The sequence below is a fragment of the Sinocyclocheilus rhinocerous genome, unplaced genomic scaffold (assembly GCF_001515625.1).
Source record: "Sinocyclocheilus rhinocerous isolate Xijiao unplaced genomic scaffold, SAMN03320098_v1.1 scaffold892, whole genome shotgun sequence".
NCBI classification, from domain to species: domain Eukaryota; kingdom Metazoa; phylum Chordata; class Actinopteri; order Cypriniformes; family Cyprinidae; genus Sinocyclocheilus; species Sinocyclocheilus rhinocerous.
Genome location: NW_015642825.1, coordinates 430,968 through 445,605, shown reverse-complemented (window position 1 = coordinate 445,605; position 14,638 = coordinate 430,968). Strand labels below are relative to the sequence as shown.

At 34.8% G+C, this 14,638-nt stretch overlaps 3 protein-coding genes across 4 annotated transcripts in view; 1 reads left to right on the top strand and 2 right to left on the bottom strand.

The window, feature by feature from the left end:
• fgf1a (fibroblast growth factor 1a) overlaps nucleotides 1-606 on the top strand; it is a 3,444-nt gene extending 2,838 nt beyond the window's left edge. Inside the window, exons 2-3 of the mRNA XM_016573888.1 lie at nucleotides 76-179; nucleotides 263-606. Coding sequence (XP_016429374.1) covers nucleotides 76-179; nucleotides 263-460 — 302 coding nt within the window. The 3' untranslated portion in view covers nucleotides 461-606. The remainder of the gene's footprint in view (nucleotides 1-75; nucleotides 180-262) is intronic.
• A 2,144-nt stretch (nucleotides 607-2,750) lies between these two features.
• LOC107756695 (NEDD4 family-interacting protein 1-like) lies at nucleotides 2,751-8,467 on the bottom strand. The gene is made up of 8 exons (XM_016573896.1): nucleotides 8,238-8,467; nucleotides 7,081-7,168; nucleotides 6,860-6,990; nucleotides 6,695-6,782; nucleotides 5,089-5,213; nucleotides 4,858-4,924; nucleotides 3,771-3,877; nucleotides 2,751-3,617 (listed from the first exon to the last, which is right to left on the bottom strand). The coding sequence occupies exons 1-7, from the start codon at nucleotides 8,265-8,267 to the stop codon at nucleotides 3,771-3,773; spliced, it is 636 nt and encodes a 211-aa protein (XP_016429382.1). The 5' UTR covers nucleotides 8,268-8,467; the 3' UTR covers nucleotides 2,751-3,617.
• Nucleotides 8,468-9,950: 1,483 nt separating this feature from the next.
• LOC107756684 (glucosamine-6-phosphate isomerase 1-like) lies at nucleotides 9,951-14,214 on the bottom strand. Of its 2 annotated transcripts, none has more exons than XM_016573884.1 (7): nucleotides 14,167-14,214; nucleotides 13,082-13,219; nucleotides 12,894-12,995; nucleotides 12,610-12,792; nucleotides 12,353-12,537; nucleotides 10,301-10,475; nucleotides 9,951-10,160 (listed from the first exon to the last, which is right to left on the bottom strand). In XM_016573884.1, the coding sequence occupies exons 1-7, from the start codon at nucleotides 14,210-14,212 to the stop codon at nucleotides 10,120-10,122; spliced, it is 870 nt and encodes a 289-aa protein (XP_016429370.1). In that variant the 5' UTR covers nucleotides 14,213-14,214; the 3' UTR covers nucleotides 9,951-10,119. The 2 variants fall into 2 exon arrangements, with proteins under 2 accessions (XP_016429370.1, XP_016429371.1); XM_016573885.1 differs by lacking the exon at nucleotides 14,167-14,214 and adding an exon at nucleotides 13,630-13,691.
• Nucleotides 14,215-14,638: the final 424 nt, after the last annotated feature.

The window sequence follows — 14,638 nt, the reverse complement described above, 5'->3', positions numbered from 1 at the left end:
TGTGCGTGTGTGTGTGTGTGTGTGTGTGTGTGTGTGTGTGTGTGTGTGTGTGTGTGTGTGTGTGTGGTTTTAAAGGCATACTGCGCATAAAAGCAACTAGTCCAGGAGTGGTGGTCATTGAGGGAGCAGAGACAGGACTTTACCTCTCTATGAATGAAGACGGCAAGCTGTATGCTTCAGTAAGTCTTCAGAAATCTTTCTGATACAAGATAGGGAATCATCAGTATCTGAACAACTACTATGTGTCTTTGTGTCTTAGCAGTCATTAGTAACAGATGAAAGTTATTTCTTGGAGAGGATGGAGGAAAACCACTACAACACGTATCAGTCTCAAAAGCACGGTGAAAACTGGTACGTCGGGATAAAAAAGAACGGAAAAATGAAACGAGGCCCAAGAACACACATTGGACAAAAGGCTGTTTTCTTTCTCCCTCGACAGGTGGACCAGACAAAGGACTGAAACCTGATCATATTTAATCACACAGAATAACCGCTAACACTTCACAATAAGACTCCTTTTGTTAACGTTCATTTCAACATTTACTGAAAACATTATTCAAATCAAAAGCTGAATGTTAACATTATTTCATGGACCTGAACTAACAAATGAAATAAATACTGTATATTTACTGTATAATAAATACAATGCATGTAACAAATGTATTGCTTATTGTTAATGATAGTTAATGCATCAGTGGACATTATTGTAAAGTGTTGAATCACCACATAATCCACTGTCAAATCACAGAATTACTCTACTAACTACACATGAACAGTCAAATATACAGCATATGCAGATGTTTACTAACCCGTAGATGGAACTACGTCAAAACTTACTATTTATATATGCACTGAAAAAACAGTATATAGAATACATCTACTATAATTGTAACCTATTTTTATTTTTAAATAGTGAATTGAGTTCAGTCAGAACAACCTCAAATGACAGTTCATGGTTTTTTTCTTATTGATGTATGTGACCCTGGAGCACAAAACCAGTCATAAGAGCAAATTTTTTGAAATTGAGATTTACACACCATCTCAAAGCTGAATAAATAAGCTTTCCATTGATGTATGGTTTGTTAGGATAGGACAATATTTGAAAATCTGGAATCTGAGGGTGCAAAAAAAATCTAAATATTAAGAAAATCATCTTTAAAGTTGTCCAAAATGAAGTTCTTAGCAATGCATATTACTAATCAAAAATTTAGTTTTGATATATTTACAGTAGGACATTTACAAAATATCTTCATGGAACATGATCTTTACTTAATGTCTTAATGATTTTTGGCATAAAAGAAAAATCGTTAATTTTGACCCATACAATGTATTTTTGGCTATTGCTACAAATATACCCCAGCGACTTAAGACTGCTTTTGTGCTCCAGGGTCACATATAGTAATGCGTGTCTGATTGAACTAGTTTCATTTTTTTTCACGAACACAAAATATGAACATTATTGTCATTGTACCTTTCTGGATCATGTTACATACAATAAACTTCCTCACTGACCTGTACTGTGTCGATTCATGTAAAATTAGTGCAAATGAATAATCAGTGAATATTACTATACTTGCTATCATTATAAAACAATAGGTAAGACACTAAACCAACAAATTATAGATAATCTTTACTACCACACATATAATTGATTTCTATAGAATTGTTCAACTGAGGATTGAAAAATTATCCTCAGTATGCGAGATACACAAGCACAAGCTTTCTAAAGTTTGGGGTGAATAAGATACATTTTTGGGTTCAAGGATGCATTCAATTGATCCAAATGCTTTTCTTTTGAACTTTCGATTAATCAAAGATGTTTCTTGAGCAGCAAATCAGCATATCAGAATGATTTCTGAAGATCATGTGACACTGAAGACTGGAGTAATGATGCTGAAAATTCAGCTGCGCATCAGAGTTTAAAATGTATTTAAATAGAAAACTGTTATTTTAAATTGTATTAATATTAGGGCTGTAGATTTAGTGTGTTAAATTGGTGGAAAAAATAATGCGTTAAAATGATTAATGCATTCATGCAAAAAGTCATCATAGGATTGATGCAGATGCAGACGAACGTGATGCAGGACGACAGACTGAACGTGTGATGCAGCCTATTAAAACGCAATTACATGCCTCTAAAATTAAATATATAAGATATAAAAATATAAAAAGTCATATTTATTTATATCAAGTGATATAGTTTACCAATCCCACACGAGCAAGAGCGATGTTTTCCCAAATATCTGAACAATTGCAAATGTGATTTGCGTTAAATTTAATTACATTTAATATGGCGTTAAATTTCAGACACCATATCGTCTGGTTTTGCTCAATAGAAAAAGATCCAAAATTCAAGCAGAACTGCTGTGGCTTTTCATTTTTTGAATGATAATTTCACATTTCAGTATTCATTAAAAAAAATATACCACATTTATTATCATTATTTATGCAATGTTGAAAAAAAAAACCATTTCTTTCTAAAGCTACTTTTTGTAATGTCCATTCTCATCGAACAGTGAAATGATTATTTGGGGGGTAATATCTCAGCCAAAACTGATGCATCAATTACACATCATGTAATTAATAAAAAATCTAACCATAAATAATCCTTCACAACATTACTACTAAATAAAAGCAGCAATGATGAGAATAAGCTTTTCAAAAACTCTTACGGACCACAAACTGGAAAGTGCTAGTGTATAATAATGACAAATGCACGAGTGATCTGTGGTGTTGCCATAGATGTTACATTTATTAAAAGTTACTTGACAAGTGTACAACATACAAATCACAAACAACACATTGAGAAGCACTATCCCAAACTGAAGCCTTCAATAAAAATTAAAAGATCAATGAACCATCTACTGCTACATTTGGCATCATAAAATATTCTGTAATTCATACTGATTGATTAAGCGCATTACATAATCAGGTGTGCTTTCATTCTGAATCAGTTTGCCGTTTACATTGAACTGCTATGAGTCTAAGCTAACCTATTATATAATAAGAGTATGTTGGTCCGTTTTGTGACAGTAATTTAAAACAAGCCGACATATTCTTGAATAAACTTTGCCTTAACATGCTTTTCGCTTTACAAGGACCTGGTAGTCGCTCGGTGCATCTTATTCTGTTTATATCTTGAAAGTGCATGTTTATAACGTTTAATATCGCTCTTCTCGTATACTGTATATACATACTCTTGTTCTAGTTCACAAAGTTCAGATACTAGATTTACTCACAAAGTAAAATTACAACTTTTCCACAAATTAAGAGAAAACCCACAGAAACAAACGGGGAATTTTACAAAAGCAGATTCTCGATGGCCTCACCGCTAACTGGAGCACATGCAAATGTAAGTAAGTAGTTTCTAACTGCATAATGAATGTATACTGTACGACTGTATTAAGCACTGATAAATGGTTGGAGGAACTCGAAAGCTTTAGTAAAAAATGCCAATGTAAAGAGTTGCATTATGCAAACAACTGAGAAGTGCAAGGGCGTCTGAAGCAGATGTGTTCTTTGCACTGTTGTTATGTCCTGAAGATTCAAAAAAGCTGTAGGCGGTTCTCTTTGACTTTGCCGTTTTGTTCATTTTGCAATTATCCTGAGATTTTAATCTATTCACAAAGTCAAAAAAAGAGAAAACACTTCACCTTCAATTTAAGATCATGTCCACAATCATTTAAATCACTGAAAGGTTGTCTTTTAATTTATTTTCCCCTAATGCAATGCACACACATAAACCCATCTAAAAAAAAAAAAAGATTTACCTAATAGATAAAAAGAACTCGGGTTCGAGGGAGGGTAGACATGGAATGATCTGCCATGTTGCGCACTCTGGAATAGTTAACAAATCCCCGGAAGAACAGCAGGAATCCTGGTGTAACAAAAAAAACAAATCACATATTAGTTGTAATAATATAATCATTTTTTTAATATTAAAAAATATAATGAATAATGATATAAACTAATATTAACAGCAAAGTAATAATATTAAAGAAATAGTTGTGTGAAAATGTATTCACCCTCAGGCCACTCAAGATTCTTTTTTTTTAATCATCAGATCAGATTTGGAGAAATGTAGCATTGCATCAGTGTCTCAGCAATGGATGCTCTGTAGTGAATGGGTGCCGTCAGAATGAGAGTCCAAACAGCTGATAAAAACATCACAATAATCCACAAGCAATCCACACCACTCCAGTCCATCAGTTAACATCTGGAGAAGTGAAAAGCTGTGTGTTTGTAAGAAACAAATCCATTATGGTGTTTTAACTATAAACCATCACTTCTGGACAAAATATGAGTCCATAATCCATAATAATGTTTCCTCCAGTGAAAAAAATCCATCTCCTGTTGTCTCTCACATCAAAATCCAACCACATATTAGTTTAGAATTTTTTTGGACTGTTTGGCTTGTAAACGGTGCTTGATCTGTGCAGATTTCTCTCCTGATTCAGATTTTTTCCCCACTGGAGAAAGCAATATTATGGAGAGAGGACTAGTATTTTGACCAGAAGCAACGATTTAAAGTTTATTACAAACACGAAACTTTTTCCATCTCCAGATGTTAACTGATGGACTGGAGTGCTGTGGATTACTTGTGGATTATTGTGATGTTTTTATCAGCTGTTTGGACTCTCATTCTGACGGCACCCATTCACTGCAGAGCATCCATTGCTGAGCAAGTGATACAATGCTACATTTCTCCAAATCTGTTCTGATGAACAAACAAAAATCTTGGATGGCCTGAGGGTGAGCACATTTTCAGCAAATTTTAATTTTTCTTTAATAATCATTTTTAATGAATGAACGTAATGAAAAAAATTTATTTACACTAAAGTGCAAATATACACTCACCTACAACGAGGAAAACCCACCACAGCCAGTACTGGCCATCGAAATATCCAGGGAAGTAGGTAGAATACTGTTTAATCACAGAAAGAAAAGGGTGAGTGTTGTTTATCCTCTAATAATTAGCACTCAAAACATTAATTTTAAAAATAAAATAAAAAGCCAACTGCTCTTCTTTAAATATTAATCCACTGCTATGGTTTAATATGGTGTAATATGTAACATCTTATGTCATACCCTGACAATCAGGACCCATTTGACCAGAGACAGTCCAAACCCAGAGATGGCCCCATAGCGTCCAGCCGCAGACGTGGTCAGGCAGAAGGACAGGAAGAAGCCAATCCAGTTAAAGAGGAACGCCACTGATGAGGCAAAGAAATGAAGAGCTATTTACATATCTAGCCATCAGCTAGGGGTGTGCGATATAGACATGATATATGGATATTTATTGGGATTTTTTTCAATAATGATAATTAATATTTTGCTGAGCATGTTTTTGTGCTGGTACCTTGGCTGGTTCAGGCCTGTGATGGATAAATAAATACGACACTAAAACCACCAGTAGGTGGCAGCAAGTCCCTGTCTGAATGAGTGATTCATTGAATCATTCTTTCAAATGATTCATTTAGATATGAAGCAAGTTACTGCTGCTGCGTCCCAATGTGCCTACTTATACTACGGCTGTTCATGCGGAGAACTCTGCTCATATTTGTTTTGCATAAGGATGCATTCTTTACAGATCTTCTTTATGCACCAAGAGCTTGTAACACTGCAAAGAGAAAGGAAAAAATGAAACCGCATCATATGACCCCTTTAACGGCCTAACGGATGTTTATAAAAGTTCACATTGTTGTTGTAGATGAAATATAACACAGATAACATTAAATTAATATTTTTACCAGGTTAAATGTTGATTATTAGTAACTTAAACCTCTTTATCTAAACCTCTCTACTTAACCGTCGGTCACGCACATCTGCCATGTTTGTAGTTTTTTACGCTTTTATTTGTGTTTGTAGTTCTGAACCGAATCCTTCCCGAAATGGATTGTGGGCAATATTAGCCATTAGTGTGTGCACGGATCCACACTTCAAAAATCGACCTGAAATGGTAGACCATCCGGGGACTTTTGGCCTACTCTTTTCAGGATACTATGTTTTGGGACACACTTCTAATCTCACATACTATTTAGGATGGATAGTATGAACATTGGGACACAGGGGCTGTCTTTATGAATGGATCATTGAATCATTGAGTCAAATGATTTGTTCAAAAACAGATTCATTCAGGATCGAAACAATGCAGTGTTGCTGTGAGATGCACAACGTTTCTGATCCATCTTTGACTGGAACTATTTTCATTGTCGAAATAGAAAAAAAAGACAATATTGTGTCTAAAATGAAACTCAATATCAATTCTTATTTGTTGAATGGTTGTATAAAATTAATATCACACTCGCTCTCGCGCTAATAATACAAATATACAAATATAAAAAACAAAACACCTTACAGAGATATTTTTTGCTTTCATAACTTGAATTATAGGGGCATTTTAACTGCATTCTAATAAGAAAAAAGTGCACTGAATGCTTTTGGACTCTCAAGATACGTTTTTGTTAGTTTTTTGCAAAGTGAGTGACATCCTCAATAACGTCAGCTTGCATATCATTAAAACAACAATTACAATATTATTGCAGCAGATAAATATCACACTACCCTACCATCAGCCCAATTATTCACCCATCCAAAATGCACAGCAGACTATCAAAGTGTATCTTAAACAGAAAGAAATAAAAGACAAAAACTGCTCTGCATCAATGTGGTGGTGAGTACTGTGCACTCTTACTGAAAAACGTAAGCATGAAAATCCCATCGTTCCCAACACGCAGCTGATCCGTATCTTCAAAGCTGTCTCTGGCAATGAAGTCCTCATCCTGTAGTACAAGCACAGATGAGTCAAAAGACTGCTTAATTAACTGTAATTACCCCTAAAACGCTCACAAACGCTCACCCTGTCAGTGACTAGAGGAACGGTGGCCTCCGCTTTGCTCCTCTCAGCCTCGTCGTATGACGGCAGTGATGTGGCAACATTGTATGAGGGGGGTTTGGGGTAAACCTCATCCTCTTTGTACTCAAAGAAAGCTATCAGACACACAGTGAAGCGGTTAGGAATCAGTTATTTCTGGCCTGCGGTGGTGACTGTGCAGACATGCGTTCACACACGTGTGTTACCTGCGTTACTCGCTGTGATGCTGCTGTACGGAGGAGGTGCGTCAGCGGCTTGTTGAAACACCTCCACTGACTCCTCCTCATTATTCAACTACACGAGAAAAGAAAAACAAAGCTGCTGATGCTTTGGAAATGATATCATATTACAATATTATTTTTAATAAAAGATGAATGTTATATGTATGTGTGTGTATTATATATATATATATATATATATATATGTGTGTAATATGCATGGTTGTGTGTGTGCAGAGGGGAAGTATGGGGCCCTGAAGATGGAGTTTTCTCATATATATATATACACACACACATTTTATTTTATGTATATATATATTTTTTAAATATACAAGTATACATAATTATATACATAAGATTATGTGTACATAATATTATTTTTAACATAAGATGAATGTAACATTTTAATATATATATATATGATTTCATTTTTCATTATTTTAGTTTTTGTATGAAAATTTTATATTAATCTTTTATTAAAAATAACATTATATACACAGTCTTATGTATATAATTATGTATACTTATATATATATATATATGTGTGTGTGTGTGTGTATAAATATACATGTATATATACACACAAAGTCAAATTGCGCAAACGTTTTCTCTAGCTTTCTCTTTGTATGTTGTAGTGGCCTAGATCCGATGTTGTGCCGAATTCCCGACGAGTCCTTTATATAATATATAAGTATTATATCTTAAATGTTAAGATAATTTAAACGTTACTAAAGGACCATGTTATAAATTATATGATCATTCAACAAAACTAAACCGGTTCACCTTTGTCTTGTCCTAAATCAACACTGTTTTATCATGAGATCAAATATCACTGCAAACAACACTTGATCAGAATTATACATGATAAAGTACGAACGGTATATTGTATTAATATGCAATATTGAACTCTTCGTTTTTCCGGTTTGTTGTTACTGCGAACTGAAGGCCGCGGAAGCAGCGGCTAACCAGCTAATTAATCCATCGGAGTTTATCCTCTCTATCCTCAAAACATTACAGTTTAGAGTCCGAGAAATTATTATAAAAACCTCATCGACTCGACATATGTCCATAAAACACCCGAAATCACAGAAACACACCTCAGAAAACCAAATGAGCTTGATCATGTTTGTTAACGTTAACGTTACCTGCTGATATCCACTCCTCTGGTCTGTCATTCTTCCGCGTCGATCTGTTGTTACTTAAACACTCATACAGGAGCAGTGATCACTAGTTTAACGTAACTTTTACTTAATCTCAAAAACGGTCTGCTCCTTAATTAAAAGCTTCTGGTATGAAGACAGATTGACAGTATTTGGCTAATCTATAGTCCAAACAATGGCGAGTGCGCATGCGCAGTCGGTTTCGGCGCAGGCTCTGTCTCAAAGCGTAGTGTGCTGCCTATCTAGACTGCACTTCAGCCGCTAGAGACGCGCTCCGCACAGCTGTCTAATTAGGCAGCTCACTAGGTTTCGAACAAAGCCCGTGGGTGTATTTATGTCAGTGCAAAGACTGTTGTTATGTAACCAATTAAAAGAGTTTCCATTAGTAAACTGTTGAACTAAAAGTACCTTTGAACTTGTCTTTACAATGCCTAGAGATTAGTTAGTGTCATTGTCTGGAGTATTCAGTCCCAGTACAGTAATAAACACTGTAGGCTAAGTGTAGTGAGGCTGTAATATTTGATTCTGGAGGGCGTATGATTCCCAACCATTAAGAATCACTAAGTTATTGTTGCTCAGTCAGTCATGCATGAACTTGATTACACTCAACTGCCTTTTGGAAATGTTTTTGACTTTTTACCCACATGATGGGAAATAGCTCTTTAGTCTAATAGAGTTTCGCACAGTTAAAAATATAATATGATAATAATATGGTACAGTTAAATATGGCATTGCTGTCCTCCACAAGTGTTGTCATTGCTAACTGAAATAAGCTGAAATAAAATATAAATATAAATAATTTAACACATTCTTGCTGAATAAAAGCATTCATTTCTTTCAAAAAAAAAGAAGAAAGAAATACTGACCCCAAGCTTTTGAATGGTAGTGTACTGTACATTGTTAGAAAAGATTTCTATTTTGAATAAATGCTGTTCTTTTGAACTTTTTATTCATCAAAGAATCCTGAAAAAAGTTTCACAGGTTCCAAAAAAAATATTAAGCAGCAAAACTGTAATAAATCGGTATTTAAGAATGATTTCTGAAGAGTCATGTGACACTGAAGTAATGGTGCTGAAAATTCAGCTTTGCATCACAGGAATAAATTATATTAAAATAGAAAATAATTTTTTAAATTGCAATAATATTTCACAATATTACTGTTTTTTTCTGTATTTCTGATCAAATAGATGCAGTCAGTCATGATGAGCAGAAGAGTCTTCTTTAAAAAAAAATAAATAAATAATAATAATAATATATATATATATAATTAAATTAACAAGAAAAATTTAACAAGCTAATATTAATAAATACTGTAATAGTATAGAAATAATACCTATCATCAATACCATATCAATGGTATAATACCAACACTATAATACCATATCATCAATTCAGAAGAGAAGTATTTACTAATAAAGTACTGAGGCCTGGTTTCACAGACAGGGCTTAAATTAAGCCAGGATTAAGCAATAGTTCAATTAGGACATTTAAGCATTTTTTTTATAAACGTGCCTTAGAAAGAAAATGTTACTGGTGTGCATCTTGAGACAACTCAATGACACTTACATATTTTAAGATACATCAGTGCAAGAACAGCTCAGACATGCATGCATTTTAGTCTGGGACTAGGCTTAAGCCTTGTCTGTGAAACCGGGGGTAAGTGCATTTATTCATAAACTTGTGATTTATTTGGTCACATTTAAAGAATTAGAATTTCTAGTCGATTATTATATAAGCACAGTTTTAATTCAATGCATCAGGTATTGAGAGGTTTAATAAAAGGAAAAAATGTCTTATAAAAACAACAGAAAAAGGAGTTTCTGAATTTTTTTTCTGTTGTACGTCCATTCTTCTCATCAGTATACGTCTACAGCTCTTCCACCATCTTGTTGTGCACATCCATAATGCCTGAAAACAAACAAAAAACACACATTAACAAACTGATGATGTAATTTTCTTACATGCACAATATCCCTGTATTCCCTTCATCCCCTCAGGAGCGAGACAGAGATCAACAAGCCATGCAAAACAAGAGAAGTCAGTGTTACCTTTGAAATACTTGACCGTTTTGACCCGCAGCTCCTGTGTGGCGTCTTCATCGCACACAAACACCGTCTGCGGGTGCTGCTGGAACGCTGACACCGTCCACATGTGATTCACTCCATCTTCTATGGCTTTATAGAGCGCAAACGCTTTATGTGAGCCAGTGATAAGGATCATGACCTGAAAATGTCATATAATCACGTTAGCGTTCGTTGTATTGTTTCAGATCAGCCCACAACCGCTGATGCTGTTGAATGGATACTTTTCACAAACTATGATTTGTCTCGGGGGTAACGCGAGTTACGTAATCAGATGTAACTAGTAATGCATTACTTTTAAAATTACAAGCAAATCTCTGAGTTACTTTTTCAAATAAGTAAAGCAAGTTACTTTGTTTTCTCATGTATTGACTGACAGCTCTCCTGTCCTCGTGTTGAGAGAAATCAGGAGCTAGCGCAGACGTGTTGTGTGCGCTGTGTGAACATGATGCTACTGTAGACTAAATGTGAACATGCATTTACTCATATCGCACAAAAAACAGATTCTGCATTCCTCAAAATGAATAAAAACAGTCAAGTGAAGCAAACCTGCATTAATTAAATGTTAAATAACACAAATATAATTTATGTATTTAATCCCATTTTATTAACCAAAGTCTTTGCTGCTGACCGTCGATGATCCAATTCAAGCGTAGTAATAAGTAAAAATGACTTTAGATAAACATAACATTTGTTTTTTTATTGCTGAAGAGTGTTGAACTTTCTTTTCTTGCATCCTTTTTTATTTTTAAATTTTTTTTTTAATTAAATGTAAATTCATGTCCCAGTCATATTTTCTTGGTTAAATAAACATTACTCACACTTCCAGAATAGAAATTCTATTTATTTCTAGGCTATTCTATTTATTAAAACCAAGTATAAATCTCATCGGTTTAGTGTTTTTAAGCATTTTAAATTTATTCCAAAATAACAACGCAAGGCAGTAACAATTTAAACAATATATTTTATTTAAACAATTATATATTTTATTTATGAACTGATGTTCAGCTGTTCTTTTTTAATAATAAACTTATTTTCGGATCATCAAAGCTCAGTAAACACTGGTCACAGATGAGGAGATGTACCTTTAATTGTAATAAGCTGATCGCTCACTAAAAAAACCCCAGATCATGCTTTCAGGCCATTAGAAGTTTGATTTTGACTTGACAAAGTGGTGAAATATAAGTGTGTGAGTTGTTTACTTATTTTTTATTAGTCTTCCTATTAATGCCATTTTACTGTTTATTCAGACTGATTCGCGGACACTGACTGCCTCGTCTCCAGTGACTTTCCCCCATTCATTCTCAATTACACCCCGCTTTAGGGGTCTGTTAAAACTCAATGGGCTCAGGGGAGGCGCTGCTGTAACATTACCTGCTGGTGTCACTGTTGGACAGTTTTACTTTAGGGAAAATTAGTGATTTATACATTTTTTACGTCATATTTTGTAATATTTGCATTGTTTTATTTTTGTACTATGAATTTTTTTCTCATCCAATTTTTTTAAGGAGGCACTGCCTCTCTTGCCTCCTCAGAAGAAACGCCCCTGACTAGCAAAGTTTTTTATAATGAGAACGCAAAAATTATACTATAGTGGTGTTTTCATTCACCACTAAAGAAGCTGACTTCTGAGAAACCTAGATTTGTGATATGGCCCATCTGTCATTATTTCTGGCATAAAGGCTTTTTGTTATTTTAAAATCTGAATAGTGTGCATTTTTCATAACATTTTTCATTAATCCTGCATATTGTTATTATAATATATTATTTTTAAATTCATTTTTATGTATATTTTTTTAAGTATCAGTTTATTTACTGTAAATAAAATGCAGACTATAGTTAGCAGTTATTCTTATAGCTTACAATAAATGTTTGAAGGCAGAATGTGGCCAGTGAAATATGTAATTACCGTAGTTTGGCGATAAAAGCTGAGACTTCTTATAGGAGCAGTAGAAGGAGGGGCTGACATTTATAGACATTAAGGTAGATTAGAAAAAGCACGAATATGAACATTTGTACCTCTCGGGCATCCATCACCGTGCCAACACCAACCGTCAGGGCCATGGTGGGGACTTTAGAGAGATTACCATCAAAGAAACGAGCGTTAGCCAGAATGGTGTCCATAGCCAGGGTCTTAACACGCGTTCGGGACACCAGACTGGATCCAGGCTCATTGAACGCGATGTGGCCATCAGGTCCAATACCTGCAACACAATTACAAGCCAGCGTTGTTTAATGGTGGCACTCACAGGTCAAAGTTGAATCGACTGTCTTACCGCCAACAAAAAGTTCGATTCCTCCAGCAGCTTTGATTTTGGCTTCAAAGTCCTGACACTCCTTCTCTAGACTGGACGCGTTGCCGTCTAGGATGTGCGCATTTTCTGCTCGGATGTCGATGTGCTTGAAGAAGTTATTCCACATGAATGAATGGTAACTTTCAGGATGGTCTCTAGGAAGTCCTGTAACAAAAACAACCACTTGTACATAGTTCAGAATTCAACTAAATATATGACAGGCAGTTCAACCCTTGATCCCCAAGCATAAACGAGCGCTCACATACCTACATATTCGTCCATATTAAATGTTTTCACATACTGAAAAGATATTTCTCCCTTCTTGTGATACCCGATCAGTTTCTTGTAGCATCCAAGCGGAGTGCTTCCTGCAAAACAGGGCTAATATGAATAGGATCTAGGATTTCAGATGAACGTTTTTGTGCAAAACAGTGCATTTTTTTAATGACTCTACCTGTTGGAAGACCCAGAGTGAAGAATCGGTCTGGACCGGGATTAAACTTCTTGATCCTGTTCCTGATGTATTTAGCAGTCCATTCGCTGACCTGCTCATAGTCGTCCAGTATGATGAGCTTCATGGCTTCATCTGTGTCTGAGAGAAGCGAACAGGTAAATCGACCTGGAGTGTGCGTGTGTGTGTGTGTGTGTGTCACAATCCTGCCTTCTCCAGACTTCAGCCCCTACAGATTAGGTCGGAAGTACAGCTGTAACTAACTACACTTCACTGATATTCTATACTGTCTATAACTATAGACTGCAAACACGCGACAGGTTATTATTGAAGGCTGTTTTTGGTGTTTATAGGTCATTACTCTTTTTGACACACCAACACTTACTTGTTCTCAAGTTAATAAACAAACTATAATCGGTTGCTCTTGGTTACAAAAAAATATTTATAGAACACGTGACTAGAAAATCGCGATGACACTGAAATAAAAAAAAATCATCATAAAAGACGAATAAAAGAGGTTGTCGTACTGAGTTAGTAAACTAAACACTTACCAGATCATATGTTTGTGAGCAACTCTTCCAGCAGCACCGCAGAGGAACACGATCATGTGATCGAGAGGAAATGTTGCACTTTTCACTGTGTTTGTGTGTAAAACACATTGCGTCATCAAAATAGAATTTTAGGAATGATTTAGAAACAAATGTATACACTTTAAAATAGCTCATTAATCCATAAATGTATATAAGCCACTTTCCACGAAGAATGGACCCTGCAACCCATAATAAAAAATAAAAAAACATATTTAATGTTCAACAAATGATAGTGTCTATAACTATAGACTGCAAACACGCGACAGGTTATTATTGAAGGCTGTTTTTGGTGTTTATAGGTCATTACTCTTTTTGACACACCAACACTTACTTGTTCTCAAGTTAATAAACAAACTATAATCGGTTGCTCTTGGTTACAAAAAAATATTTTTAGAACACGTGACTAGAAAATCGCGATGACACTGAAATTAATAAAAAAAAATCATAAAAGACGCATAAAAGAGGCTGTCGTACTGAGTTAGTAAAGTAAACACTTACCATATGTTTGTGAGCAACTCTTCCAGCAGAAGAGGAACACGATCATGTGATCGAGAGCCGTTTGTGTGTAAAACACATTGCGTCATCAAAATAGAATTTTAGGAATGATTTAGAAACAAATGTATACACTTTAAAATAGCTCATTAATCCATAAATGTATATAAGCCACTTTCCACGAAGAATGGACCCTGCAACCCATAATAAAAAATAAAAAAACATATTTAATGTTCAACAAATGGTCTGTGAAATGAGGTGCTTTACCTTCAAAACATGTTGATAGATGACCACAGGAGGCCAATCTCAATTATATTAAATGTTTTATTCACCATTCATTTTATCAGTGGGTTTCTTCACGGTTATTGGAACATTAAAACCTAGTTTGTGTGATTCAGATGGTAACAAATATAAACAACAGAATAATAAAATATTAAGAGAAGCAAATAAACATTAAAAAATGTAATTACACCATAAT